This window comes from Oenanthe melanoleuca, chromosome 10 (genome assembly GCF_029582105.1).
Source record: "Oenanthe melanoleuca isolate GR-GAL-2019-014 chromosome 10, OMel1.0, whole genome shotgun sequence".
Classification (NCBI taxonomy): Eukaryota; Metazoa; Chordata; class Aves; order Passeriformes; family Muscicapidae; genus Oenanthe; species Oenanthe melanoleuca.
This window is the reverse complement of record NC_079344.1, coordinates 4,046,182-4,072,815: the sequence shown is the minus strand read 5'-3', so window position 1 is coordinate 4,072,815 and position 26,634 is coordinate 4,046,182. Positions and strand designations below refer to the sequence as shown.

Genomic DNA, 26,634 nt, shown 5'->3' with positions numbered 1-26,634 from the left:
GGTCATAAACTCCTGCACAAACCCCACTCTGCAATCCAAGCCAGCATGACACATACATTATGGTGATTAATAAAAAAAGGTTTGGCTTATTCTGAACCTGTACTGAACACTCTGTTTACCTAATGCACCACCAATTTCAAAACAACATGTGAAAATAGCAGAAGCCTTTCAAAGAGGAATTCATGACATGGCTTCAAACTCCTTGTTTGGAGTCTGGAAATTTTAACTTTTGTGACACCTGTCTGCCATTTTGTTTTCCCAGCCATGTGTAGAAAAACACATCTCTACTTTCCAAGAGAGTTTAGCATTCAAAAACCAACCAGATAAACAAAAAGCCATGTGACTGCAACCTACAGAGAGGTTTGTAGGAAGGCCTTCTGCTCACCTTTTAAATGCCATAGCTCAATGCCTGAGGATCAACACAGCATTTAACTTCAGTGTAACAGCAGTTACACTTCTCCTAGCTATAAAACTGCTGAAACAATTTTTAAAAATATAAACCAGACTGTCCTTGCTTTAACTGATGCTGGACAAATACTCACCACCTCTGTTTGCTGACAGGTCAACTCTTACAGTAATTTCTCACTTCAGTACCAGTTCTGGTAGATGACAAGAGTCCTTAGTTTGGCTCATGCAGCTGCGAGGATTTGGAATTGTCTACTTTGGTGACCAAGACTGGTCACACCCCTAACTTCCACCATTAGCATTGTGCTTCTCAATAAACGGCAGCTGACTGAAAGAAGACTCTTTGTTAAAAAGAAAGTATTCTGGAAGTGTAAGTAAAAAAAAAAAAACCTCTTGGGAAATGTTGGGTCAATGGAACATTGTTCTCCCCTGTGAGTTCACAAGCAAAATTAATCATATCTGCCCAGGGCAGAAGTGGAACACCCTAATGACATCAGTCCCTGTGCTGTTCACTGGCACAACTGCTGTGTCCCAGCACTTGGGCACACATGTCTGACAGGGCAGGACAATGAGACACAAACTGCATTCTGTGTTGTGCTGGCCCTGAAAGCAGTTTCACTGCAAAGCATTGTCTGGCTTGATAAGCACAGAGCTTGTATCCTTCACAGTGGAGAAGGCTACAGGGTCAGGTTTAGATTCTGTGGCTTATACCAAGTGTCTGAACAAGTCACCATCCAAGTCGAGCAGGACAGCTCCAGGGGAATATCCAGCAAGACACTTCATAAAATGCCTACAAACAGATACTTTCCAGGCAGGATCTTTTGAAGAGAAGTTTAAGCTGCTGCCGTAATTTTTTGTAATGGGTAAAAATTGTCAGATGACAGAAGAAAACCAAAAGCCTTCATTTGAAATTCCGTGTTGCCCAAGCTAAGAGGACTTACCTGGAGGAGGTGGTGCAGCTCTCATAGGATAAGTCTGATTTTGAGACCTACTGGAATATCCTCTGACTTGGGTAAGGTTCCGTCTAGTAGGACCTAGAAGAAACCAGCAATATTCTGTTACCCCTTCTCAATTACAGTAATTGGGTAAGTCCTGCTGGCTGCCAGCCCCATGTTCTGTGACCAGAAAGAGCAGAGCTTCAGGAATAAGGAATCTGACTCCTGCAGGGATGGCCAGGCTGCTATAAAGCATTAGGTGCAAAAAGGATGATTTGGGGATATTCTCCCTTTTGTAAGCCAAGTTCAGCCTCAGGCTATACTTGCAACTTGCAACTACAGTAAACAAGACCCAGAACACCCACAGCTGCAGAGCAGCAAGGAGCTCTGCTGTATCCTTAGGATGTGTGTTACACAGAAATTAATAAAGAAAATGGTGAGGCTAGAGCCAAGCATTGATAGAAAAGTCAGCCATTCTCTGATTTTATAAACCCCTAATTTCTGGAGGAAATTCATACTTACGGGAATTCTTTGGTAGCCCTGGTCCAATGCTGATCTGCAGCACTTTATTACTTGGTTTGAGAATGGCTACATCTCCTTGGCCCTGCATAAACTGCACCTGTCGAGAACCAGCACTGCTCCAGGGACCCCAGCTCTCCTTCTTCAGCTTCACTTCAAGTCTGACAGAAGCATGCAAACACACAAATGAAAAATTCAGAATTGCTACAGCAAATCAAGGCAGTATTGCAGAAGATAACTTAGAAATATAAAATTAAAGGCTTAGACTGAGAATCTGCATTCCATGAGTGACCCAGCTGACATAATCACCTAATTAAATCTTTCCTCCATGCTTTTTGAAAAAATGTTCTTAATTGGCATTTTAACTTTCCTGGAACAGCTTCTCAAAGGAAGTTTAAGATGCCCTGGAGAGGACAGGGAGCTTTGAACAAAAATGTGCAAAGGTCCAAGTAGGAGAAGTGTCAGCCCTGAGCCACCCCAGTGCCTCTGCTGGCGCTGCTCGAGTGCTGTCTGTGGATGTTCCCTGCACACTGTCAGAGGTGCACACACATTGATCTGTGGGTGGCTGGGCACTGCCCTGGGTGCTCTGGGCAGGCCCTGTGCTGTGCTGCAAGGGAACACTTCTGCACACACACACACCTCAGCCTGCTCCTCTGACATTCTTTCCCATGCAGGCACATACACACATTCTTCCCCAGCATTTCCACATTACCCATCTGCTCTGAACTGTACTCAAAAGGGGTTTTGGGCAAGACCCCAGAAGTGCAATACATGACACACACACTGGTACTGGTTCTGCATTCCCAGTATACAGGACTGCAAACTCTAGTAATGTTCCTCACTTCAATTCTTCTTCTACACCCTTTCCAAACAAAAATAGTGATCTCCTGTTGCTTTTCATAATTCCTCTACCTTTTTGAAGGCAATAAAATAAACATACAAATCCAAGGCCTGCTGTTGCTAATCTCCTTAATGGGTGGAAGTATTAACCCACTGAAAAAAGCCATAACTCACGTATTGCTAAATTTCAGAGGTAGTGTTCTTTGTGTTTTCTCTTCGTATCGTTTAGATAAGAGGCTTAAAAACTCCGTTTTGAAGACTGATTCAAGCAAACTGTCATATTCCTGTTCATGTAGAATGAAAATGTCATCCTGCATGGTGCTGCAAGGAAATCAGAGCATACACCATCCAGTTTAAAATGTCATCAACAAATACAGCCAGCATTATAATGACATTTGCAGAGTACTCATGGCAAATTTTTAAAAACAAAGTCCAAGCAGCATTAATTACAGAGCCTTGCTTTCTGAGAACAGGTTTGGGGTTTTTTCAGGAGTTGATAATGGAATAGCTGAAACAATACTACTTAGTCGTTTTACAGTAATTACTGTAAGTAAAAAACCACATGCTATTAAAGTTACAATTATAATTCTTCTCTTCAATAATGGCAGCTTTTGTGACAAGAGATAAATTGGAAATTTGAAGGTTACTGAAGCAAGTCTGAAACCCAAAGCAAGTAAATTCAAAAGTAAAGCTTTCAATGACCACTTCATCAATCAAGTTATTTTCCTTGTGCTGCACAAATTGCTCTGTCAATGGAAAAAATATATTCCAGGTACTGACCTTAAAGAAACAGAAAGAATTCTCTCCACTTCCATCCTTCGCTTCAAGACTTCCTTCACCTGGCCCTTCTCTGGGCCCTGCTTTATCTTCTCACGCCCAATCAGGTAAATGCACTTGGGAGTGAGGACGAGATCTCGCTTCACGCTCTGAAACACAACATTGAAAATACACAGGCGTGTCCTGCGTGCTGTGAGCCTGAGCTGGGCAGGTCCTGGGGCAGGATGGTGAAGACAACTCTGACTCGCAGCAGAACTCGTCTTTAGGGGATGTGGCTGTTCCACCCACCTTAAACCGTCTGTCATATTTAGTTACAGTGTCTGCAAAATCGATCTTCTCCCGCTTGCCCACAAACTGGCGGAGCTCGGGGTGCTCCTCCATGCCTATGTAATCTCCCACAAAATTCCTGTTAATGCTGTTCCGTCTTCTCTCTTTCTTGTTCAGCAGCAGATCTGATGCTTAAATACAAAACATACACATTGATTAATGGCACCTACCAAATTTTCTAAACTCATGCTCTCAAAGAGCCAATTGTTTCACACAGAATTTCTTGGGAAGTCATAACCACATTGTTTCTAATATGGAGAAACAGTGAAGAACTGCTGCTAATCCTTTAGGTAAGAATATACATTGTCATTAAATCAATTCCTAATGAAAAACGCTGATGGCAAGCTCAGTAGTTCTGGTTAATTGGGAGCACTTCTGGAACTAATAAATTGCTCACTCACTGCTAGAAATTAAGGATTAACCCTTCCAAACCCAGCATGATCATTCTCACAGCCCAGGTCACACACAGCTAAGCCCCAGGAGAGTCCATAGATTGATCTTATCACCTACAGATTATTCAGATTCTGCTTAACTCTGGGAAGTTTTCTCTTTTGCCTCCCCTGCACCATCTCTGCTGTCTGTCCTACTCAATCTGGTTTTGATTTGAGAGCAGTCCAAGAGAGCTGTGCATGCAGAACAGTCAACCTCATCAGCAGTACCGTAGGGGTCCAACAAAGTGCAGTCATTCTGAGACAGTTACCTGCAATGCAACTTTTGCCTACAGAGAGGGAGAGATTGCTTTCCCCTTTGTGTCCATCCTCCTTTTCCTGGAGCTGTGTGTGTGTGAAGTCCCTGCCATCAGAAGTTCTGACTTACCCTCTTCTCTCATCTGCACGTATTTTTTCCTGGCTGCGTACTTCCTCCAGGCCTTCTGGATGGCCCTGGCGTACCCATCGTACTTCCTCTCTCTCATTTCTTCTAACAGGAACAGCTGGACAGAGAGACAGTGGGGCGGGTCAAACATTTTACATGCGGAGCTCAAGAAAATCTGTATTTTCCTTTTGACAACTCTCCAGTGCATTTCACTCTAGATCCAAACTGGTGCCTCTTCCACAACTGTGGGATCTGAGATTTCAATGTTAAGGCACCTTTGCTGGAAGGAATCTCTGATTCCTGGGGCTCTTCCCAGTCTACCAATTATGTTCCCTACCCCATGATGAAGGAAGAGGAAAGAAATATGGATTCTCCCTGAAACTACCGGTGCAACACAAGGTTCTCCACTGGCCATTTCTTCAGCCTCCATCCACACATTCTCCAACATTCCCACTTCTCTTGTCAGAATGTTACCATGTCTGTGGGGATCTGTGCAATGTGTAACACAACTGTTCACAAGCAACTTTTTTCCCTGGCTCAATTTCATACCCACCCTGTCCATTGTCTCTGATCACTGAAAGTTGTCAGTGTCTGCAGGACTTGTAACTATGACCTTATAATTCATAATATGACATAGTAAGATTTTTGGGCCTAAAATGTCAGAAATCAAGAGACAATAATGTTTGATTTAAACAGCAATGGAAGGTGCATCCTCTTTTTTGAGAATTTCTCAGGTCCTATTAAAATACATGTAAATTTAATGCATTAGAACAATTCCATAATTACTGTAGGGGACAGCATATTCACTATAGCCTTTTACATACTTCAGTTAAATGGGGTTTTTGTCTTATCAGGAGCACAAGCATTGGGCTAAATTGTAGCATTCAATCACTGACATGACTGTTTATTATTTCCCTGCATTCTGTGTTAAATATTCACAGGAGTTTTCTTCTAGCTTTCAGGAAATAAAATTAGTAAAAATGGGTGTATGGAGAAGCAAACCTGGGGTTTAGGATTCTTTTCACTTTGCTGCTCTAAACCATGCAAATCTAGAAAAACACTGTTGGTCATATTGATCTGAAAAAGGAAACTCGATCTGGTGCAAACCATTTCCACAGAACCTCACTTGCTCCTGTACAGAGTTATTTATTCAGGTGTGGGATAGAAATGTAAATAATGAAGCCTTTCTGCCACCCATAAAACCTTATTTCACAGTTGGCAATTCTCCATCTACAGCAAACTTATTTTAAAAAGTTTTAAAATCTCTTCCTGAACACAAGCACTCGCTGAGGTTTCAGCACAGGCACGAGAGCTCCTGATGAAAAAAACATCCTCAGCTGCAGCAGGGACATGACCAAGCCCTTGTGCAATTCAGGTTACAGTGACTATCTTGGTGCTGTCTGTCATGAACACTCACCATTTATTTCTCTAACAATAATGTTAATTGCAAAATCTCAGTGCATAATAATTTATCATCTGCAGATGAAGGTCCTCATTAAGGAAGTTCAACTCAATCACTGGGCTAAAATACAGTTGTTAAGCTAGAGAAATAAAGATACTGCATAACCCTCTCCTAAAATATGTATTATAAAGCCTCTCCTTACACTCTCAAGCAAATCAAGTATTTTTAATCTTTAGCCACAAAAGATGCTGTTTTTGCTGAAAGAAAGGAGAGATTTCATTTACCATCTAAAAGATTATTTTTCTCAGAAGCAATACAATCATAGCCGGTAATTTAGTAATGCAAGATAAAAAAGATGATTGTCTTTCTTAATAAAAGATAAATAACTCTTTAAAATATTCAGTTTATAGAAACATTTTCAATACTAAAAAAAAAAATTAAAAACATATACATTAATTGAAAGCATTAATTTAAATTAGAATTGAAACATAACCCCAAAAAAGTTTCCAGTAAACTTCATGTTGTCCTAACCTGCAGAACTGTCCTTCAATAAAACTCACAGATACACCATTAAATGGCATATCCATGCAAGCAGGACTTAGCATCACAAAAATGCATCAGGGATGGGAAGATGCTTCCACTGGGCAACAGTGTTGTCCTCTTGAACGAACCAGTAGCACTTCATGTTGGAGTACAGATCATTAACTGACTGAAGGGGAGCTGGATCCATCAATCTCATGGCAGCGCCTGCCACAGACAGCAGGAAATCACACCAACTTTGTAAGACAAAACTCCTAAAAATCTCCAGAAAGAAATCACAGCTGTGCTCCAGGGGTGCACGTAAAGCTCACATTCCCTCAGAACTGGTTGCCTGTTGCTGCTATGACCAAGTAGGATCAATCCATAGTAGGTTTCTACTCTGCCAATATGCCACCTGAAGAACTATAATAACCAACATCTCCAGGACTATGTGCTGTAGAGTATAAACACGTCTCTCAGATGTAGGCAGGAATGCAAATCTCAATATTCCTGAAGAGTATCTTATCCTTTTTATGGTAGAAACAAGATTTCTATTATGACTTGGAGAAGCATTCTTTTTTTGCCTCTAACTAGTATCTTCCCATGTGATTGGACACAGCAATGTCATTGCCTGAATTACTGTTGTTCTACAGAGAAAAACGTATGTTCCTGGAACAGCAAATGATAGCCAGAGAAGTGTTCAGCTTTTATTTTAGCATGTAAAGACAAAGCACCAAGAAATCAATGCTCAACTGCAAGATGAGCACAAACTAAGCCCCATTGCCTCTGATGCAGCAGGGATACATGAGGCTGAGCAGAGCACAGATTTTCCTTAAAAAACGTGCCTAAATAGCAAAGTAAGAAAACTTTTTCCACCTGATTTTGCACAACCTAGTAGTCACAGGATGAAACTAGCTTTGTGATGCCTCCTTAATATTCTCTTTGGGATTTCACGCTGCAGTCATTCTGGAACACTGATTTACTCTGTATCTATACTGTGTAACATCCCTTACCATCCCTTGGGACTACCCTACTGTCCCTTCATCAGTAGCTCTTGTTACGAGTAGAGGAGCAATGTTCTTGATACCAAGGCACCTTCATAACCCATTTTTCTTCTTCTTGATGCATTTAATTCTCTTTATATTAAGTGCCAAAACCTTGCAGTGGCCCTTTACACAACCTCTATGACAGATGTGCTCAGCTTGTCTTAGATTTTTACACTTGCCCCACCTCAGCAGGTATCATGCTCAACTTGAGTGGGCAGGACTTTAATTTCAGCAAAGAGTTGCACATGTAAAGAATTGTGTTCTGGCACACTTACAGACTCTGGAGCTTTGATGAAGACTTTGGACTTCCCAAGCTGGTACTGGTCAGGATCCATGTTGACTGACTGAAGCAGGTGGAGGACTCCTTGTTTCTCTTCTCCTTTCCAGGAGGGCCAGGTTGCTTTGGTCAGAATAGCATACCTTAACCACCAAGGAGAAGAGATTAACACCTGGGGTCAAACAGCAGCAGCAGCACAGCACTGACTCTTGGCCAGCACTACCCTGAGGGAGGTTGACAATGGCAGCAGGACTCAAGAGCTTGGTGTGTGTGAAGATGCACAGTACTAAGATCTTTCTTGTTCACTGAGACCAAACAACTGAGAAGGATAACAATGCCCTGGAGTCTCCCATTTCCAGATGTTAAGTTGCTGACTGGTAATTGCCGCAGTTCATTGCAGAAAGTTGTGCTGGAACCTGCTCAAGTCCAGGGTGAAGTTATTCACCACCAATGACCTTATGGCCCAGATTTGAGTACCTACATCCTTGGAATTTTAAACTGATTCCCAAGCACATGTCCAATTTCTCACTCAAGCCTTCTCACTCTTATTCTTACAAAGGTCTTTTCTGTTACTGAGCAAATGACCAGCTTGTTCTCCTAACCCACCTGCTCAACAACTGGGCTGCATTTAGCAAGGAGCCATTCCTGGCTCTATCCCAGGAAGCCTCTGGCTTGGCCTCTGGTGCAAGAAGGAAGCAACAGTGATGTTGGTGCTACCTTGAGGGCACGCTGGGAACTGACCCCACAAAGAGCCTGGAATGAGCAGGGAAGTGCTGACTTGTCTGTGACAGAAAGAAGCACATAATAGCCTTCTCTCTCATGGTATCCTCTGTAATCCTTGAGAATGAAGTAGATGCCAGATTGCAGCCCTTTTAAACTGCCCACTTTTCCAGGTTTCCCTTGGGCTATTGGAACTGCCAGGCTGGAGTTACAAAGCTGCCTCGTTCCACTGCCCACCAAAGGAGCACTGCTGGGCTTTAGCTGCCCCAGCATCTCTGTGGGTACAGTAACTACTCTGGAAGCAGCTGTTCAGGGTCTTCTGATAAGAAGACTGGAGAACAGCTAAATATATTGTGGCAAATTTCTCCCCAAAATCTTATATTCTTTACTCTTGACAACTTCCTTTTAATGCCTTAGGCATACTTAAGTCATGTAAACTAAATCATGCTTATTAGTAAAACTATTCAACACATGAAAAAGTGATCAAGTATGGAGGTCAGTTTGTTGTAATTCCCAAGTTTTTAAGATGATTTAGGCAGCTCCTAATAAAATGCTCTCAAAAATCAGACAAGGAATCATTGAAAAATAGACTAAAGGAATGTTGATTACCCGTTATTATCATATCTAAAATGTTATCCAGCCAAGCAGCAGGAACAGTGTCATGCAATGTAAGTAACAGTACCACACAAACAGAAATATCAAACAGTTAAAAAGAAATGTATCACAAAACCCAAACACCTTTGAATAGAAGGTGCATGAGAAGAGAGTAACTTCTGAATAATTCAGTAGGATCCAAACCACTGGTGTTCTCATGTTCAAATCTCTCAGTTAACAAATGCTCAGGTACTCTGCTGGATGGTGTAATGAAGTAGCTCTTACACCACCTTAAACACAGCAGTGTATTATACACAATCTGTGTTCAGACAATGTGTGCACTTTCATATTTATGTGACTTAGCAGTATTATGGGATAAATAGATGCAACGCAGTAAAGAGTTGTAACTTAAATTAACTCCAAGCTCCTTTATTAAAGCTCATCATGTATTGCTGACAGTGCAGCTGTGTAGGTGGGTCAAACCAAGGCTGAAGGTAAAGGAGCTGAGGTCAAAACTGCTACCTTCCACACAAGAGACTGTGACATGACATTTCAGCATGCTACAAATTCTCTCCTACATCTCCCGAACTGTAAAGGAAGGCACAGGGAAAAACATGATTCAAGACCTTTTAATATATGTAGAGCTCTTGGGTACAAAGTAAGAATAGATTTGAAATTCTTCTTTTTCTTTAAATTAACTTAATAGATTTAACTGCTGTGACAAGTCTTCAAGAACAAACAGATCATTCTATAATATGCATTATTTAAGCATTTCAGTTTGATAACATGACAAGTCTCACTGTTCACTGCTGTTTAGCAATGGCACTTCAGTGTCCTCATGCAGATTGCCATGAAACCACTCATGTCACCATCCATAAATCCTAGGTTTGTTAAGCTTGTGTAATTTGATCTTGCAGATGATTTCAGCACAAGTACTAAATGTGTTCTTAACATGCTTCTGAAACAATTTCCAATCATGACTGCCTCCCAGATAGGTATTACAAACTCCCAGTAAGCAGTTAGGTCTGACAGCTAAACAGGGAGTGGGAGCTCAGCTTTCAGACTGGTTATGCTTGGGAACACACAGGCCTTTTCAGTGACTGTGGCTTTTTGCATGCAAATGTATATTTTGTACATAAAAGTCTATTCAGCCCAGCAATCTCCACTTGCACGGAGCTGCCAAGGAACGCCCAATGAAAACAAGTGTACAAGCATGCATTTCCTGTGCATCCCATGCCTTAGGCCACTTTTACTCACACTGACTCAGGGGGTCAGAACAGAGCTTGTTCTGGGTGCTAGGAACTGTGAATGGAAAGGGTGCAGGAAGAATTTTACTCATAACAAAATGTTAAATTTAACAAAGCTAATTAATCTGAAACAAAAGGATGAATTCCATAAGAGGAGTTTCAGTTGCCTACGGGTCCAGAAGTACCAGGTAGCTTTTTCCTTTGTGCAGAGCTCTCAGGGCCTGCCCAGCCCTCAGTCTGTCTTCAGGCTAGATTTTACACACAGTATAAATCTGTTATTTGTCTCAGCAACAGTCTGTGTTAAGTAACATAACCTGTAGCATATTCATGTTTATACGTCTGGGCTTAAAGGTCATGAAGAAAAAGGAATTTAAAATTGTTCCATAATGAAAATGAAGCCCATACTTTCAGAGACTGCAGGTCTAATTGTTACTACATTATTAGAATATTCTTGGTATTATAATGCAGTACTACTAATGGCTTTGTTCTGTGCTGTCTGAATAACTATACTCCACTCCCTGAAAAAACAGATTTGGATTTCGTTTGATACTCTCAAGTTCAATGCAATTATTTCCAACAAAAGTCTGTTTATCACATAAAGCCTGTTTGGGCACTTACTAGCTGTATGTCTCCAGTTTCTGAAAAACAGAAGCTGAATGTTGTATAAATCTTGAAACTGCACTTATTTAAGAGGATTTAATTAGCTAGTGGAGGTAGTTAATCATGTTAACAGCTGGTCCTAAGACACCAAGAACAGGACTGATCTTCCAAAGCTCTGGCTTGCTTTCATTCATTCACTGAGCAGCTGCAAAGGTCTGAGCTGTACCCATTCCCAGCTGTTGGAACACCAGTGGAAGGGTAATGAGCACTGTAAGCTGAGATTACTCTTTACACTGCAATGGTTCACTGGCAGGCATGGATTTCTTTACCTGTCTTCTGTCTTCCATGGGAGAGTTGGGAGAGCTGGAGCAGTAACATTTTAGACAAGAGCTTGCAGCTGGACACTCAGATTTCAAGCACTGCAGCAGTTCCTTGAACTGTTTGTGACTTTGAGGAACCCTCTCACAGCACTAGAAATACTGAGGCCTTAGGTAAGTTTACAGAAAAGATGAAGTACTTTCAATAACACAAAGCCAGGCTTTAAAGCACCTTGAAATCTCTGTGTAATCAAGATCACCGAGCAAGGCACATGTGGAGAAATGGCTGCAGGGGAAATGAGAAGGTTTCAAAACTGGCAACCTCTTGGTTTTCTCCTCATCATATAAACAACCCTGCTGCTGTTTTTAGCAATTCTTCTAAACGAGTGCTACCTACCTCTGCAGAAACTTCTTGAAAACCCGTCTGTAGGCATAGCCAGCTCTTCTGACTCGAATGTTTTCTTTCAGACCCAAGTATTCCACTTGATGCTTTACCCTGGGGACAAAAACAATGCAAGGCTTAAAATCCATTTAATTTCAGCATACTTGTGGATTGAGGCATTCTTAAACATCTGAATCATGTTTAACTGTTGATTGCTAAAATTCATGCTCAGGTAAATGAATCTGTTTTTGTACATTACCCTGCACACTGCATAGTAGGAAAGATATTCCAGGCAGGTAGACTACAGCACTGAAATATATGTAGCAAGTTAACCTTAGCATTTTTTCCTAGTTTAATTTCCCATCTCCAAAATAATTTGTGTATAAATTTCTTAGGTAACAATAAAATTCATAAAAGGCCAAGTAACCATACAATTACACAGATGGTATCAAAGGGATTGGGAAATTGTTTTGTGTTCTCTTACTGTAAGTTTTTCCTATGCCTTACACAGCTCAAACAGCAACACAGTAACATATTTTTCCTCGTTGTTATGGAGAAAAGACCAAACCTGATGGTTGGAAAAAGCCCCTGATGCCAAAACTTCTACAAAAAACTACACAAAGAATGAGAAAGAAGAAAGCCAGGTCAGCATACTGATGAAAAGCTAGAATTTCTCTTGATTTTACTGTGTTGCAAAGGAAGAATTCGAGGATAGGCACAAGACTGGCTGAAGCCAGTAATGGATGACTCATCCATGGCACATTTTAAATTACAAACAAAAGCTGAGCTGGTTCCAGTCCCACAGAAAGTGTTAATGGCTGTGGAGGAACTCTGCTGCACATGGGAACTGAAGCATCATTATCCCAACACCATCGGAGCTGCCTCATACCCAGCACTTCCAATTAGCTTCTAACCAGGGAACAAGTATGTGCCCATGAAATGCAAAGCAGAAAAATAGCAAAACGAAACAGTTTTTGCATTTTTTTGTCCTTCTAGACCCGTGGCATAGATGTTTTTATGTTTCTTCTTACATATCCTGCTAATCTACTACTAAACGTCTGTTAATTTGAAGAATTTCAGTTGCTGATTTCCTTTGCATTTCCTTAATTTTCTCATCTAAGTCATGTGCTGAAAGAAGCAATGTCAGTTTTTCACTCTGTTGCTGTTCTTCTATAGGGCAAAGTATAAAAGCTTTAGCTTTCACTCTGAACTATAACAGTTGTCAAGATTTTAGTCCCACAAGTTTAACAAACAGTATATAAAAGTGCATCTGTTTACATATAATTTTTAAAAAGTGAGCCTGTAAGAAACCATTTAATTTTGGTTTGCTTTCTATTTCTCTGATTTTACAAAAAATTTTTCCAAATCCTGAAACTCTTAGTTAATTCAATGTTATTTCTCCAGCTATTTTGAAAAGCTAAATTTGAATATAAAATGTACTATCCATTGATTTTTTTTGCTGAGACATTTTTTTCGAATGACTCATAGTACGAAGGGAAAAATCTTTTGAAATCCCTTGCTACAAATGACAAAATCCTTTCAGTTATTTCTTCTTTCTGAAGACCACTTTTGAGAGGTATTTTACTAAATGACGAGTGATACTGCTCTTTTAGCTTAAAATAAAGACTACTACACATTTTAATCTTGCTGTGTTCAAGGAATAAAGTGTATTTTGTACCCACTCCAAGAATTCTAGTGCAGTACAAAGTTGGTGGACAAAAATACATTTTCCTGTTTATAGCTTTCTCTCCTGTTCACATCTGGAATAATGCACTGGAGCAACAGCACTACTCCCATTTTCTTACTCTCCTGCCAGTATCAGTGTCCAGCACCAGAGAATTTGAGACATTTTTCTGTTTTTTTCCTTTCCTTTCTGAGAAAAGACACACTGAAAATCTCCCTCCAGGCAGCAACCCCAAGCAGGTCAGGGTCTGGGAATTCAGCTAATGCAGCAGTTTTGCATACAAGTCCAAGTGGCTGTGCCAGGACCTGAACAAAAACACATTTCAAGAACACCCCAATTTCTGGATTAACTAAGGTATTATACAAGGTTTAGATATTACACAGGGCCTATACTCAGTGCTGAGTATTCAACAGCAGCAGAAAGGTGGAGTTCCATGGCTTCTGTAAGCATGAAGTAAGACCAGATTTGTGAAAGGGTTTTTTCCTTTTCCAGTCACAATTTCACGGTCTAGTAAGCTGCTACTAATAAGCAAATTGCTACTCCCATTACACTGACTAAGGCAGCCTGTGTATGATGCAGCTTTATGTGACCACATAAGAAAATAAACCATTTTTAAAAATCAACCTATCAGTAAAGTATCACATAAACTCAATTATGTTTATTTCCCTCAAATATTTTTCCCATTAAAACTGAGAAACAACAATATTGAGCTTAACTTCGAATTGTCACATGCATATAAATTTCTTCTCCCCAGACCTGCCACTAAGTGCCCCAGTGAAGTCTTAGTACAATAGATGGGCAATCACAGATTGAAATGGGATAATGTTGGGATTTTTGAACAGGGAGGAAGGATTACCATTGTAAGCAGCACTGCCATTTCTGTCTGAGCTTGATAATATACAATCCTTTGTATTTCACTTGGCAAATACAGCAGCTACTAGTAACTCACCATTCTCATTATAGGAAAACAAGAAGAAATCTTGCCTGGTTTTGCTCCTGAAGGGGTTTCCTGAAAGCTGCCCTTTTCTCAGGACTAGAACTGTATTTGTTTCACTGGTTTCCTAGCAACATCTTCTACAATAACAGGCCTGTTTCCCAATATGCAAATTGATTGATTTTAAAAGCCCCTCAATTTTTAACTCTAAGTTTTATAAATACTTGTCCCAGGATCACTTAGTTTCCTCCTTTGGTCCCCCGTGTCAGTAAAAAATTAAGTGCAACACAGCAGGATTGTCAAGGTGGAAAAGCTAAAGAGGGTCTGCATTTACTGCCAAGCCCTGCAGTCCCAATAGCTTCTCTAAGTGCTCTCCATCTGCATGTGACTGTGCTGGTCTGCTGGAAAGGCAGGACGGGAATTCTGCTGGGGCTGTCCAAGAATCCTTTTTATCAGACTTTGCAAGCTGTTTCACTGTGATAAAAATAACCACTTGCTTTATCAGCAATTTTACCATTCTCAGAAGTACTTGGTATATAGTCATGAATGCTACCTACATCAGGCCCCCACATGGTTTGCACATCCTACTGAGCACCCAGCCAAGTGCAAACAGTACAGCCTCTCTACAGTGAAGAGGAAGATGCTATAAGTACCATGTAGTTAAAGATGCCTTAAAACAGATGTAATAAACCAAACTAATCATTTAGACATCTATTTCATGTCTATATATACACCTGATATGACATTCCAGTCAATTGTTTTTAAAGAATTAGTTAATCAAACATAAGAAGGAAAACAGGAACCTTCTCCATTGCTGGTCATAGACACACTTTGGCAGGTTTGACACATAAAAGTAGATAAAGATATTCTATTGGCTTTTAGCTTCTTAACAGAAGCTATTTTCAAAGCATAAAGCCAAAGTTCAAAGTGACACATTTGGTGTGCACATTCTACATGGAAAACTGAGTCTTTAATATATTAGGAGTGTTACTCATGCAAATGTTGGTTATTCATAACTGGTGGGAGAAAAGCCAAGAGCTGCATACACTAAGTGCTGATTTACACCAAGTGACCACCACTTATCTTCAAAGTTTAGGAGAGGTCATGCCAGATTTCATTTCTGATAGTTTAGACAATATAGTTCTGTTTATAGGCCATGCAATTACAAATTATGAGTTTTTGTGGCTTCTTTTGACCATTAGCACTGCTCCTCCTCACACACTCTGCTTATCCACACCTGCTCTCCTCCCAGTCTCGAGACTTCTTGGTTTCATTGGGTTTGATGCAGCGGATGTAGTGGGGTGTACACTTCATCAGGGTGCCAACAAGGTCATTGGCTTGTTTCTGTAAAACAAAGGAAAACAAAAGGATCTGAGCTGAACAGGCTAAATCCTGAGGGAATTCTAGTTATCAGCCATTTGATGATGATTCCATTGGCTAGATGCTGTGTAAGGTGGCTCATTCATTATGCACATGCAATAATGAATTGCTCATTTTGAAAATTCACTGCTATAGGATGCATCTGAATACAACATTTAATGAATATTGATGCTGGGCAGCACTATTCTAATAAAGCTGAAACAATGCATCACTTTGCCATGAAGATACTCCTAATATCTATCTTTAAAAGTATCAGAACAGTAAAAAAAGAAAATACTTTTTAAAATTTATTTAGCTATTCATACACAAATGCAGAACCACATATACACACACCAACATTGCAAAAGGAGACATACTTTGATTTTGCTGCCTGCAGTGGTAGGACGGCCCTTCTTGTCCACTTGAAGATTTTCAGGAAACAGAGCCTTTATAAAAGGCCTAGGAAAGAATTTATAAAATAGGGTTGGCATAGAGAGACAATTCAATGCAAGCATGTCAAGGAATATGCTGTAAAAGTTGATAGTTGAGCAGAATAGAAACAGCCATTTCTATTACTCTATTTTAAGATTAGTACTTTCCATGAGCTTTACTCCTCACAGAGACCCGTTGCTATTTTAGTGAGCATTGAAAGCCATGACATCAGACATCTAGAAGATTTGAAGAAATGCACCCTTCTTAAAAAATAAGCATCGATTAATTAAAATACATCACCAAAAACTGTTACTTTGTCAAAACAGTGCCTGTTCTGAGAGGATGCCAGAGCACTGATGGCCTTGCTTGAGGCCCTAACAAAGGCTGCCATTACAGCATTTGATTCTGACACTGCAGTGCCTCCCTCGGTCTCCAATTTGCAGCAATGAAGGTCAGTAATGAAGTGATTGTCTAGTGCAGTGCTGTGTAATTGGCACTGGCACACAAAGGAGCTCAGCAGGTGCAAAGCAGAGAAGTCAGGCCCTGGGTGCCCCTCCAAACCACCACGGCATTCCTAACTGGAAGCAAGTTTTGCTTACGTACAAATCACTGCTCTGCATGAGTTCAATCAAGTCCATGAAAAGAACATCCCGATTTCTCTCGCAGAATCCATCCATATCATAAGATACCTGGGCCAAGGTGGAAATGGATTGTTTGTGGTAAGTTGAGAACCCAATTTAAATTCTGTCCTCATTAGTTGCTGTTCTGTACTTTTTGGTTAGTGTGGTAAAACTTGGTTACTACAATGAGAACTAAATCCTGGCATGTATTATTAAACTTTTTCTCAACAAAGGAATTTCATCCTTAAATATAAATCCAGTTTAAAATCAAATTTAAAAAAAAAATTATGGAACTAGTGAATGGAACATGACAAGTGAATTTAATACTGAATTTTTCTGAGAAAATTTTTTTCAAAGTAAGGACAGTAAGTTTTACTGTTATTAAACAGTAAGTTTTACTGTTATTAACTGCAGAAAACAATGAACACTGAGAAATAAATGCAAACAAGGCAGAACTGCATATTATATCCCCGTTTTATTGGTATATCATCACCTAAACATCATTTTTATATCTGAATTCTTTAAATTTACTACTACTGTAATAAACAAAGGAAATTACAATTAATAGAAGTCTCATTTATTACATTTAAGTTCTGGTTCTGAGAGCAGCAAGGCCCAGACTCCTCTCTCCTGAAGGGCCATTTGTGAAGGCATTTCTGTCCTAAGCTCCCTGCACTGTGAAGGGACTCTGTCCCCTGAGAAAATCTGGCTGTGTAAAATCAAGCCAGCTCTCTGGAGGGCTTCCCCTTCCTTTCATTACTGTCCTCTTTCCTCATAAATCCATGACAGAGAATTCCACATTACCTTTCCAGCATAATGATGGATGATAAAGCCCTGGTTCCAGCTGTTGAAATGCTCATGAGTCCCAATCTGCATCTGGAGTTTCTGGAGCAGGGTTTGGTCAGCCCCTTCTCCCACCGCGTGCATTGTGGCACACACGTCATCTAAAATGCTCATAATCCCTGGGGGATTCTAATGTGTTGGGGAACAGGAACAGCAGCTCAGGCGAGGGGGGAAAAATTATGAGCCCAGTTGTTTCCCCCAAACAGTCTTTGCTACAAAAACACTAGAGCACAGTCAGGAAGGATTTCCCCCCAACCAACTGAGATTAACTTTTACACCAATACACAAGTAGTTTAAGGAGAGATGACGCTTCATGGGATGACAGTGACAGTGGGAAAAGATGGAAGAAACAGTAATCACTGATGAAAAAAAGACACATTAACAAAAACATCAAAACACTCAACATTTGTTTAAAGTTTCTTTCCTAACTCCACCAAAAAATAAACCCATGTCTGAGGAAATTATTTAAATGGACATACTGCAGCTTCACAAACTTAGAGCTAAATATTGAGATTGGGAGGGAAATCTTATTCTCTTCGTAGTTATCCTCATAGACAGAAAATGGGCAAAATCTGAAGTGCATTTGAGCACAAGTTACTCCAATCTTTTAAAACTGTTCTGGCCTACATGAGGATAAAGAACTATCTGAAAAACACTCTACTGCTGACCTAAAGGGCAACTCAACATCTGTCACCCCAAGACTTGAGACTACAGAACAGTCTGTGGAGCAAAACCACAACATTTCTTTTATCTACAATACTGTCTCTTCACTTTTTTCTGTTTGATTTGCAATAGCACCTTGAAGGAAAAGCAGAGCTGTAGCTTCCCCAAAGTGGGTTACATCTCCCAGGGACACAAAGAGCATTATCTGATGTACAGTATGTCAGTAAGGTCTTAACTTTTTTCCCTTTGTTTGTTTTTTAGTCACATGTCAATCATGCTATGCTATAGTTCTCTTTTTGGATGGTATCTTACATGACGTATCTTTGGGCTCCTATAAGACATCTTATGTAAGATTTATATATAGACTTAGCATGACTCAGTAACTGAACAACAGTATTTGCATTTTCCTATGAACCTTCTTTACAGAAAAAGCAGTTGCCCAAATGTTTAAGAGAAAAAAATCTGGTTGTTTTCTCCACCTGTTTGTTCTAAATACTTACCACTTTGTTCTCTATAAGGTCACACACTATTTTGTTGTTAAAGTATTCTATAGGTGTCCACCTAATTCCTTCTTGCACATATTCTTCCTGTTAAGTAAAAGAAAACAGATGCAAACATTCCTTTGCACTGTAGATGTAGCACTAGATTTACAACACACCACAGACACAAACTCTGCACTACTCATGTTCAGGAAGACTTGCCAAATGTATGACTGGGTGGAGGTGGGAGAAATGACCCTACTGATAGTTAAATCCAGCTCTCTGCTGCCTAAAGATGAATCGAAATCCTACTCTGTTCTCCCCACACATTCCTTCGTCATTCACAGCCCTTCCGCGGTTACTGACAACAGCAGGGAGATTTCAACCACATTTATTGTCAAAGCACTTTGCAAATAGTAACAAAATTACTTTTACAGTATCTTGACAGTGCACCTAATTATCTACACATCCTGATCTATTTTAAAAATTAAGATTGTGACAGGCACATTGAGGATCAGATCCCCCAGACAACACATTTAGAAATGTACATGAAAGGAAGACGCAGCTTTTTATTTCTGCATGCAATTACTGCATCCATAAAGACACCTAATGAAAGACTGGGGGAAAATCCATATTAAAATTCGATTAAATTGACCCAGTCAGTCGCACATTTAAGGGATCAGTAGACACTCTGCAGGTCACTTATGCACCCAGTGCCATGACTGGTTACTTTCCCACAAAGGCAATTGTGTCTGGGCATTCCTGAAAACTCTGTCCCAAAGCTGGTGCCAGCCCTGAGCTCATGCTGCACACAGGGCTCCTGTCTCAGCTGCATCCTGTCTGCCCTCCCATGCAGAAACAAAAAAAGTGAGATTGAGCAGAGAACTGCAGATACTTTCACAAGCATTTTTGTATTTCTCTGATCTATTTCATTCTTACACACACATATACACATATATAAATATTTTTTTAATTAAAAAAAAAGATATGGAGGAAATTCAGGAAAGTTTCCCCAATGAAATGTGTGTCATGCTCAAGGGAAGCCCAGGGATGGAGCCAGGCTGCAGCTCCCATCCCTGCCCATGAGTCAGACTCTGCAGCATGCCTGGGCACAGTCATATGACTGCATCAGCACACTGTGGGGTGGACTGGCTCCTGCACCACTCCACCACAGAACAAATGCAGCTGATGTGCTTTATAGTTTTCGGGCCAGCCAACAACAAAGGTTGTTTTCTTTTTCTTTGTCTTGCTTAACAAGGTAGATTTTACTGTTAACAGATAATGATGAAACCTCAATTTTTCCACCAGTTCAAAAAGGAATAGCTCAATCATAAATTCCAAAGTAAAAAACACCTGATTACCTGCTCTGCCTTCAGTGTCAGTTCAATAAAAATCTGCTGCAGTTTTTCATTTACAAAGTTGATGCAGAACTGTTCAAAACCATTTTTCTGCAGAAAAGGAAACAATGTAAAAATTAGTCTCCTGCCTTATATACAATAATTTTTAGTTCCTATGCTGGCAATAAGCTTCAAAGAAACACTGTCAGTGACAGATGGGTTGCTGACTTTATAGACATTTTCTGGAATCTCAGATCTTTCTTTCAAGATCAATGACTTCATTTCTTTGAAGTTTCTTCAATACTTCATGTTTATTAAGTGAGACATTACCAGTGAGATCACAATGTCCAGAAAGATGGGTTGGGATTTTTTTGCTTTTATTCTGGCAATATGATCTGTGAATTTTTTTCTGGTTTAAATTTTTTCCCCTCTAAATTACAAAAAAACTCTCTTAGGTCAGATCTGCTTGAACCCCAAGCATTCCATTGTCATACCTGAAATATTTCAAAGCCATAAATATCAAGGACACCAATGTTATATTCTTCATGGTCCTTCTCCATAGCCTTATTAATAGACTAACAAAACAGAAACAAAATACAAAACAAAGTGCAGTTATACAATTAAAATATATCAATATTCTTAAATATTTATATCAAGATTATTTTAAAATAATGTATTTGAATTTAATTTAAATATATGGAATAGGTTCTTTTGCTTTAACTTTTTAATAAAGGGTTACAAACAGTTAGGAAATGAACAGTATGTTATCCTGTTTTTCAGGTCAGTGAGACTTTGGATTTACTATCTATAAAAATCTTCCCTCTCCACTGTAATTGGCTCAGTTAAATAAAAGGACAAAGAAAAAGAGCAGCTTTAGGTCTGCCATATGATGAATTTTGCTTAGGGTACACTGAATCTCTTCACTTTAGTCTGTGTCCCCTCCTGTGCAGTGTCAGTGCTGGCACAGGCACAGTGGGATGGCAGGGCTGTAGTGAGGGAAGCTCTGGGTCACTGCTGTGCTCCAGGGAGCAGATCCCTGCTGCACCAGGAGCATCTTAGCCTCCAGCCCAGCCAGGCTCTCACTCTGCATGGAGAATGGAATGTGGCCCTGGATCCACTGCCAGATGTGGCTGCTGAAGGGGCTCTTTACAGGGAAGTGGGATCAGAGAGCAGGGGAAGCACAACCAATTCTGCTCTACTCTGAAGGAGGAAGTCAGAGAAGCACAGGTGCTGAGAGGAAGGAGATCAGGATCCCCCAGGGGACAGTTCTGGCAGGAGCCTGCAGGCACAGCTGGTGTCAGAGGCAGTGCCTGTGTTTGGTATCCATGGGCACTCCCACTGCACTGGGCAGGCTTGGGCACAGCAATGACAGGCAAAAAAAGGCCTGCAAGGAACATTCCTAGTGCCCTTGAACTTGTTTTGATACTTCAGTAGAATCAGGCAAATCCAACTTACATCCACCAAGTAATCAAAAACACGGGAATGAAGGGCCTTGGCCAGTGCATCCCTGGTGTAGCAGGCTTGTTCCACATTTAGTGTGACATGAATGGACTCAGATTTGCCTCCCCACTTGCTGTCCATCTGTCTGCTGGTCAGTTTTTCCTTCAGGCGGTCCTGGTTAATTCCCAGGAGAAAAGCAGGGAAAGCTAAAACTGCAAGAAAGATCAGGCTTGCTGGATTATGACTTACAGGCTAAATACAGAACAAAGAAAATAACTGTTATCTCAAATAACAATAAAACTCATTGAGTGTGCAGCTTAAAAAGGGAAAGAAGAGTGATTTATGTCTTTAAAATTTCCCTATGTTCCTCAAGGACATTTCCAACTCTTTACTTGCATGGATTTCAATTATGATAAATCACCTTGAAGTAAAATAGTCAGCTATTTCTGTTACCTTCAGTCCTTCAAACATGTAAGCTACCACAGGACATAGTTTTGAACTGTGTGGTTCAAACAAATCACTCTTGGAGGAGATGGAAATAAAATGTAGAGCTCACACATGAAATAAAACTGACACCATTGAAAATTCTTTGTAAAAACATGAAATGCTTAAAATGTAATAAGAAGTCAGCTATCTGCTTCCTAATATCTTCTCTTTCTTCTTATAAATTAGGACATTGCAAAAAGTTTTTAATTCCCTTGTCTTTTATTTTTTAATCCCTTTTTCTGTAAGTACTTTGTCAATTCTGTTTCCCCTTGTTTAAAAGCAAAGCACAAAAATCCATCTGTGCCATAAGCAGCCCAGGGTCTGGTATTCTCTGCACTCTCAGCACATGGTGCAGATGTTACTGCAGGTGTCACACCCCTTAGGGAGAGGAAAAACAGAAATATCTTGAGAGCAAACAGAAAAAGGTCCTGAGGAAAACTCCTGGAGTTGGTATTGTACCTCCACTAAACAACACAATCCACTAAGTGTTTTCTCCATTTCCACTGGTTTCAGATCTACTTTACTGGTGTGAGGAGGATGTAGAATAATCACAATTACATATCTGTAATGTCACAGCATGACTTCACTAAACCTTTTAGTACATTATTACAAAAGTATTGGAATAACCACCAGTTTTCTAAAATATGATTTATTATCATCAGCAAACTGATTAAATTTACTCTGGGTACCAGGAATGACACGAAGTCAAGTCACTGGCAACATCACTGGTAGTTCAGAGAACTCAAGCTGAAGAGCACATGAAAAGGTCAAGCATCATATGCTTTAACTTGGGAAAGAATGCAGGCAATTATAGACCAGATATGCTCACATATACTGTTAAGATGCCAGGAAAAATGCTTAACCAACACTACTGGTAAGAATTTATGAAGACAGTCTAATGGCAAGGATCACTGTGCAGAGCTCAGAAACTCTCCCTTCCCAGCTAATGATTTACTGTAAGGGAAGAGTAGCTGGCCAGCATTGATACAACTTCACATTCTTAAGATGCTTGATTGTTTTCCCTAGTCAGGGACCATAAAGTTACAGTCTGGAAATTATTATAAAGCAGGATATGCATGTAATTGAAAAAATGATCCTCAAAGAGTCATCAGTAGCATTCAGTGGAATATTTTAAATACACTCTGTGAAGGAAAGCTGAAAAGACTGGGCTCACTTCCTGGGATTCCAGGAAGGGAAAAACAACCCTTCCAATATAATGCAAGTGTAAAGAGGGAAGGTTTAAATTCTTTTCTCCTTCCAAGACAGAAGTACTATTATTTGCCTTGATTTGTAGCATGAAAGATTTCCAGCAAATAAGAATTTTTTTCATCTATTAATATAATCAAAAACTAGAGCAGATAGTTATCACTTGGCAGTTTTAAAGATCCATTTGTCTAAATGTCTGTCAAGAAGGGTCTGTATAGATTTGATTCTGACTCAGAATAAGAGAGTAGAGTTTTTGGTGCCCCAAAGAATGGCTTAGCATGTTTTTTTGCAATCAGCTGTATAACAAGAACACAATTGACCAAATTCTTAAACTTTTTGTTATTTCAGGCTTATACAAAGCAGGACTGAGTAGTGGTTGCTTCTTGTGCTTTATCTTTCATGGCTATGCAGGATATAAATGCTTTACTATCTAGCTGGTTAGAATGAACAGTAAACTGGGGGGAGGACTAACAAAGAAGAAAAATGAGCCCAACTTTCATCTTCATAATGCAGAAACTGTGCTAGACATAGCTATTTCTTCTCTGGCTTCTTTAAAATCAGTATATTTATGTGTGAGTTTGATAGTCATTTACTTTCTAATTTCTTCACATGTATTATCCATACACAGTTTATGTACTTGTATCCCAGGGAGCAGGAGAAACATGGTGGACATGGCTCATCACAGAAACACATTCACTTCTAATGATTTATTTTCAATTAATGTCTTTGCCATTTGTTATTTTGATGCAACTCACTTTGTATCCATCTTGTATGGCTTTTAAATGCCTTGATTTGATTGAACAATTTAACACTGATTTAAATTGAAGAACAGTAGCTTATTTGTATTTATATGCCTTTTGATTCCAACACCACAAAACGTTTTTCTTTGGGTTCACCTAATTTCTTAATTTGAGAGACTAGGAAGGTTAAAAATTAGTAATTTTTATTTCCCAATTTCATAAAACAAATAGCAGGAGAGTGCTAATACAGTTGAGTGCAAAGCTGACTGCACAAGATAAGTTAGTTATGGACAAAATATCTAAAAGTAAACAAATGCAATTTTCCTAACCATAAGACCCATTCTGAACCAAGAATTAAGGGAACCCACAGGTATGTATAAGGTACATTATTATGTTATGTATATTGTGCTTATCCACTCTGTCCTTAAACTATCCAAGTAGCATAAATCCACATCTGATGCAAGGTGTAAATCACAACAAAAATGTTTAAAACTCAAAGTCCATTAATATTCCAACACCTTGCTGCTGTGGGCCCAGCTGCTAGAGAATAGAGCACGTGCTGAGGGATGCAAGGACAGGGCACTGTGGGAAGGGGAATTGTAAAGGAATAGTTACTCAGTAGCTGTAGCTAACTATGAGGTATCAGCTGAGGAATTTGAGACAGGAAATGTAACTGCAGAATGCAAATTCTGCGTTTCAGTTCAGCTCTGAACCTCTGTTTACAAGGCACATGCACACACCTGTATGGATGCCTGGGCACTAGCTATGTCCTGAGCCTGGGACACCCACAGCTGGAGGCTGCTTTCACAGGACAGGGAGGCCACACAGACCACAGAATAAACAAGGGGTTTTTATGTGTGTGTTCTGATGCACTGAAAGAAGCAGAGTTCAAGCCCTTCTTACCGTGTCTATTATTTCTTAAGGGTTGGAACAGGATTTCTCAAATTCAAAATCACACTCCTGTTAAGTCAGTAGCCTTTTACAAGACAAAAGAGGGGCCTCAGCACCTGGTTTTGGCACAAACTCTCATTTGGCAGCCTCACACTCTAAGAAATGATGCTCTGTTTGAATAAGCAGCTCTAAATTGCAGTTCACCTTCTGCCATCTGGGCTGCAGCCCACTGCTGCTCCTGTAACAGTTTCCAGAGGTACTTACACTCCTCGCTCTCCACTCCTGCATAGTTGCCAACTTCTTTGAAGCTGATGTTTCCCAAATGCAATATTCCTGCCACTATCTGCAGTACCAATGCCTGCTCCTCTGCAAAGATCCCAATCACACTCATTGCATGCTGGGAAGAAAAACAAACAAATTTCTATCAAAGATTCTTGTCTTAGAAGTCCTTTTAAAATTTTGGTGTTAAAAAGTAGAGTTATTCAACACTGCTCAGATTCCTAAGGCAACCAAATTTCGTTAACGCTGCAATGAAGTTTCAAAGGGCACCAGAAGTTCTGCTTCAGCATTTCTGTATTTTTTTAATTAAATACAGAAGCATCCACACTTTTTGGAAGACGTATTAACAAAATAAGTTCTGGGAAAAATAAACACCTGCTTTTAAATGTTACACAAAAAATAAATAGTTTTGTTGCAAACTGGGAAACAACAAACCTGAGAGACAATGATTTTATTCCTTCTCCACAGTCAAATGGTTTTACCCCCCAAAGACTAAGAATCGTGAAGTTGTACAGAATGACTCTAAAAAGCCACTTACTAGAAAATCCCCAGCACCCCTGGGTTTTGGAGTTCAGAGTATGTGACAACTTACAGAATATCTTCCCAACAAACGGTTTTTCTAAAATACCAAATAAGCTCCAACACAACACTAACAATTATTTTTTTAGGCCTTTAAATGTGCTACATACATAAATGTGTAAATACATCTACATTAAATAGTAAATTCCTAAGAACAGGATGCCAGCAGTTGGCAGGTCACACAATGAACTGGCAGGAGCACTGGATAGAGATCCCTGATCTGCTTTCACACTCCCTTTCTCCAGCTTTTAAGTTGTACTGTTTTAAATAAGCATGGAAGGTCAGCCAGCACTGGGAAATCAGCTAAAGCAGGGCACTCTTTTATAATTTTCTTCTAATACAAGTTCCTCACTGTGTTTGCATTTTCAGATTCTTCATACTACAGATTATCTGTACAAGTTAAATTTCATTAAATTTGCACCCTTCTGAAAAAGAACAAACTGAAAATCTCAATACCTTTCTACAAAACTTCCTCCTCAGGGCAAAATACAACTAGAATAAGTTACATCTACAATAATTTCTCATTCCCACATCAATAGATCAATGTCTTTGCTAAAAATGAATGGTGAAATGAACATATCCCCACCACTATGCAAATCATATGGTAAAGAACTCACCAGTGTTTCTTGGAAATCTGATTTGTCATTGATGTCATCGACTTTGTAGGACCCAGAAAGACTCAGATAGTAATAGTAGTCCATGCTGGTAATGCCAAGGCTGCTTTTTTGCTCTGTAGAGGCCCCTTCAATTAGCTGCAGAATAAAAACCCCCGAATTAGGTATCACCCAACAATCTCCAGCAGAGATGAGCAGGTCAAAAACAGGTGACTGAGCCTGAAATTACTGGGAGAGATAGCCTGGTGTTGTGCCAGGGATGTATCCTTCCTGCTTAATCCAGAAGACCAGGCTCTCAATCCCAGTCCCACAAATGGTTTAGTTCTAA

At 39.9% G+C, this 26,634-nt stretch overlaps 1 protein-coding gene across 1 annotated transcript in view; it reads right to left on the bottom strand.

Annotated features, from left to right (window-relative positions):
* Positions 1-26,634, bottom strand: part of MYO1E (myosin IE) — a 74,455-nt gene that overhangs the window by 5,376 nt on the left and 42,445 nt on the right. The window contains 18 exon segments of the mRNA XM_056499832.1: positions 1,347-1,439; positions 1,863-2,020; positions 2,874-3,020; positions 3,480-3,625; positions 3,765-3,934; positions 4,620-4,734; positions 7,859-8,003; positions 11,736-11,834; positions 15,576-15,682; positions 16,075-16,156; positions 16,733-16,818; positions 17,554-17,721; positions 18,756-18,842; positions 20,096-20,182; positions 20,566-20,646; positions 21,527-21,723; positions 25,099-25,231; positions 26,310-26,444. Of these exon segments, the coding sequence (XP_056355807.1) occupies positions 1,347-1,439; positions 1,863-2,020; positions 2,874-3,020; positions 3,480-3,625; positions 3,765-3,934; positions 4,620-4,734; positions 7,859-8,003; positions 11,736-11,834; positions 15,576-15,682; positions 16,075-16,156; positions 16,733-16,818; positions 17,554-17,721; positions 18,756-18,842; positions 20,096-20,182; positions 20,566-20,646; positions 21,527-21,723; positions 25,099-25,231; positions 26,310-26,444 (2,236 nt within the window).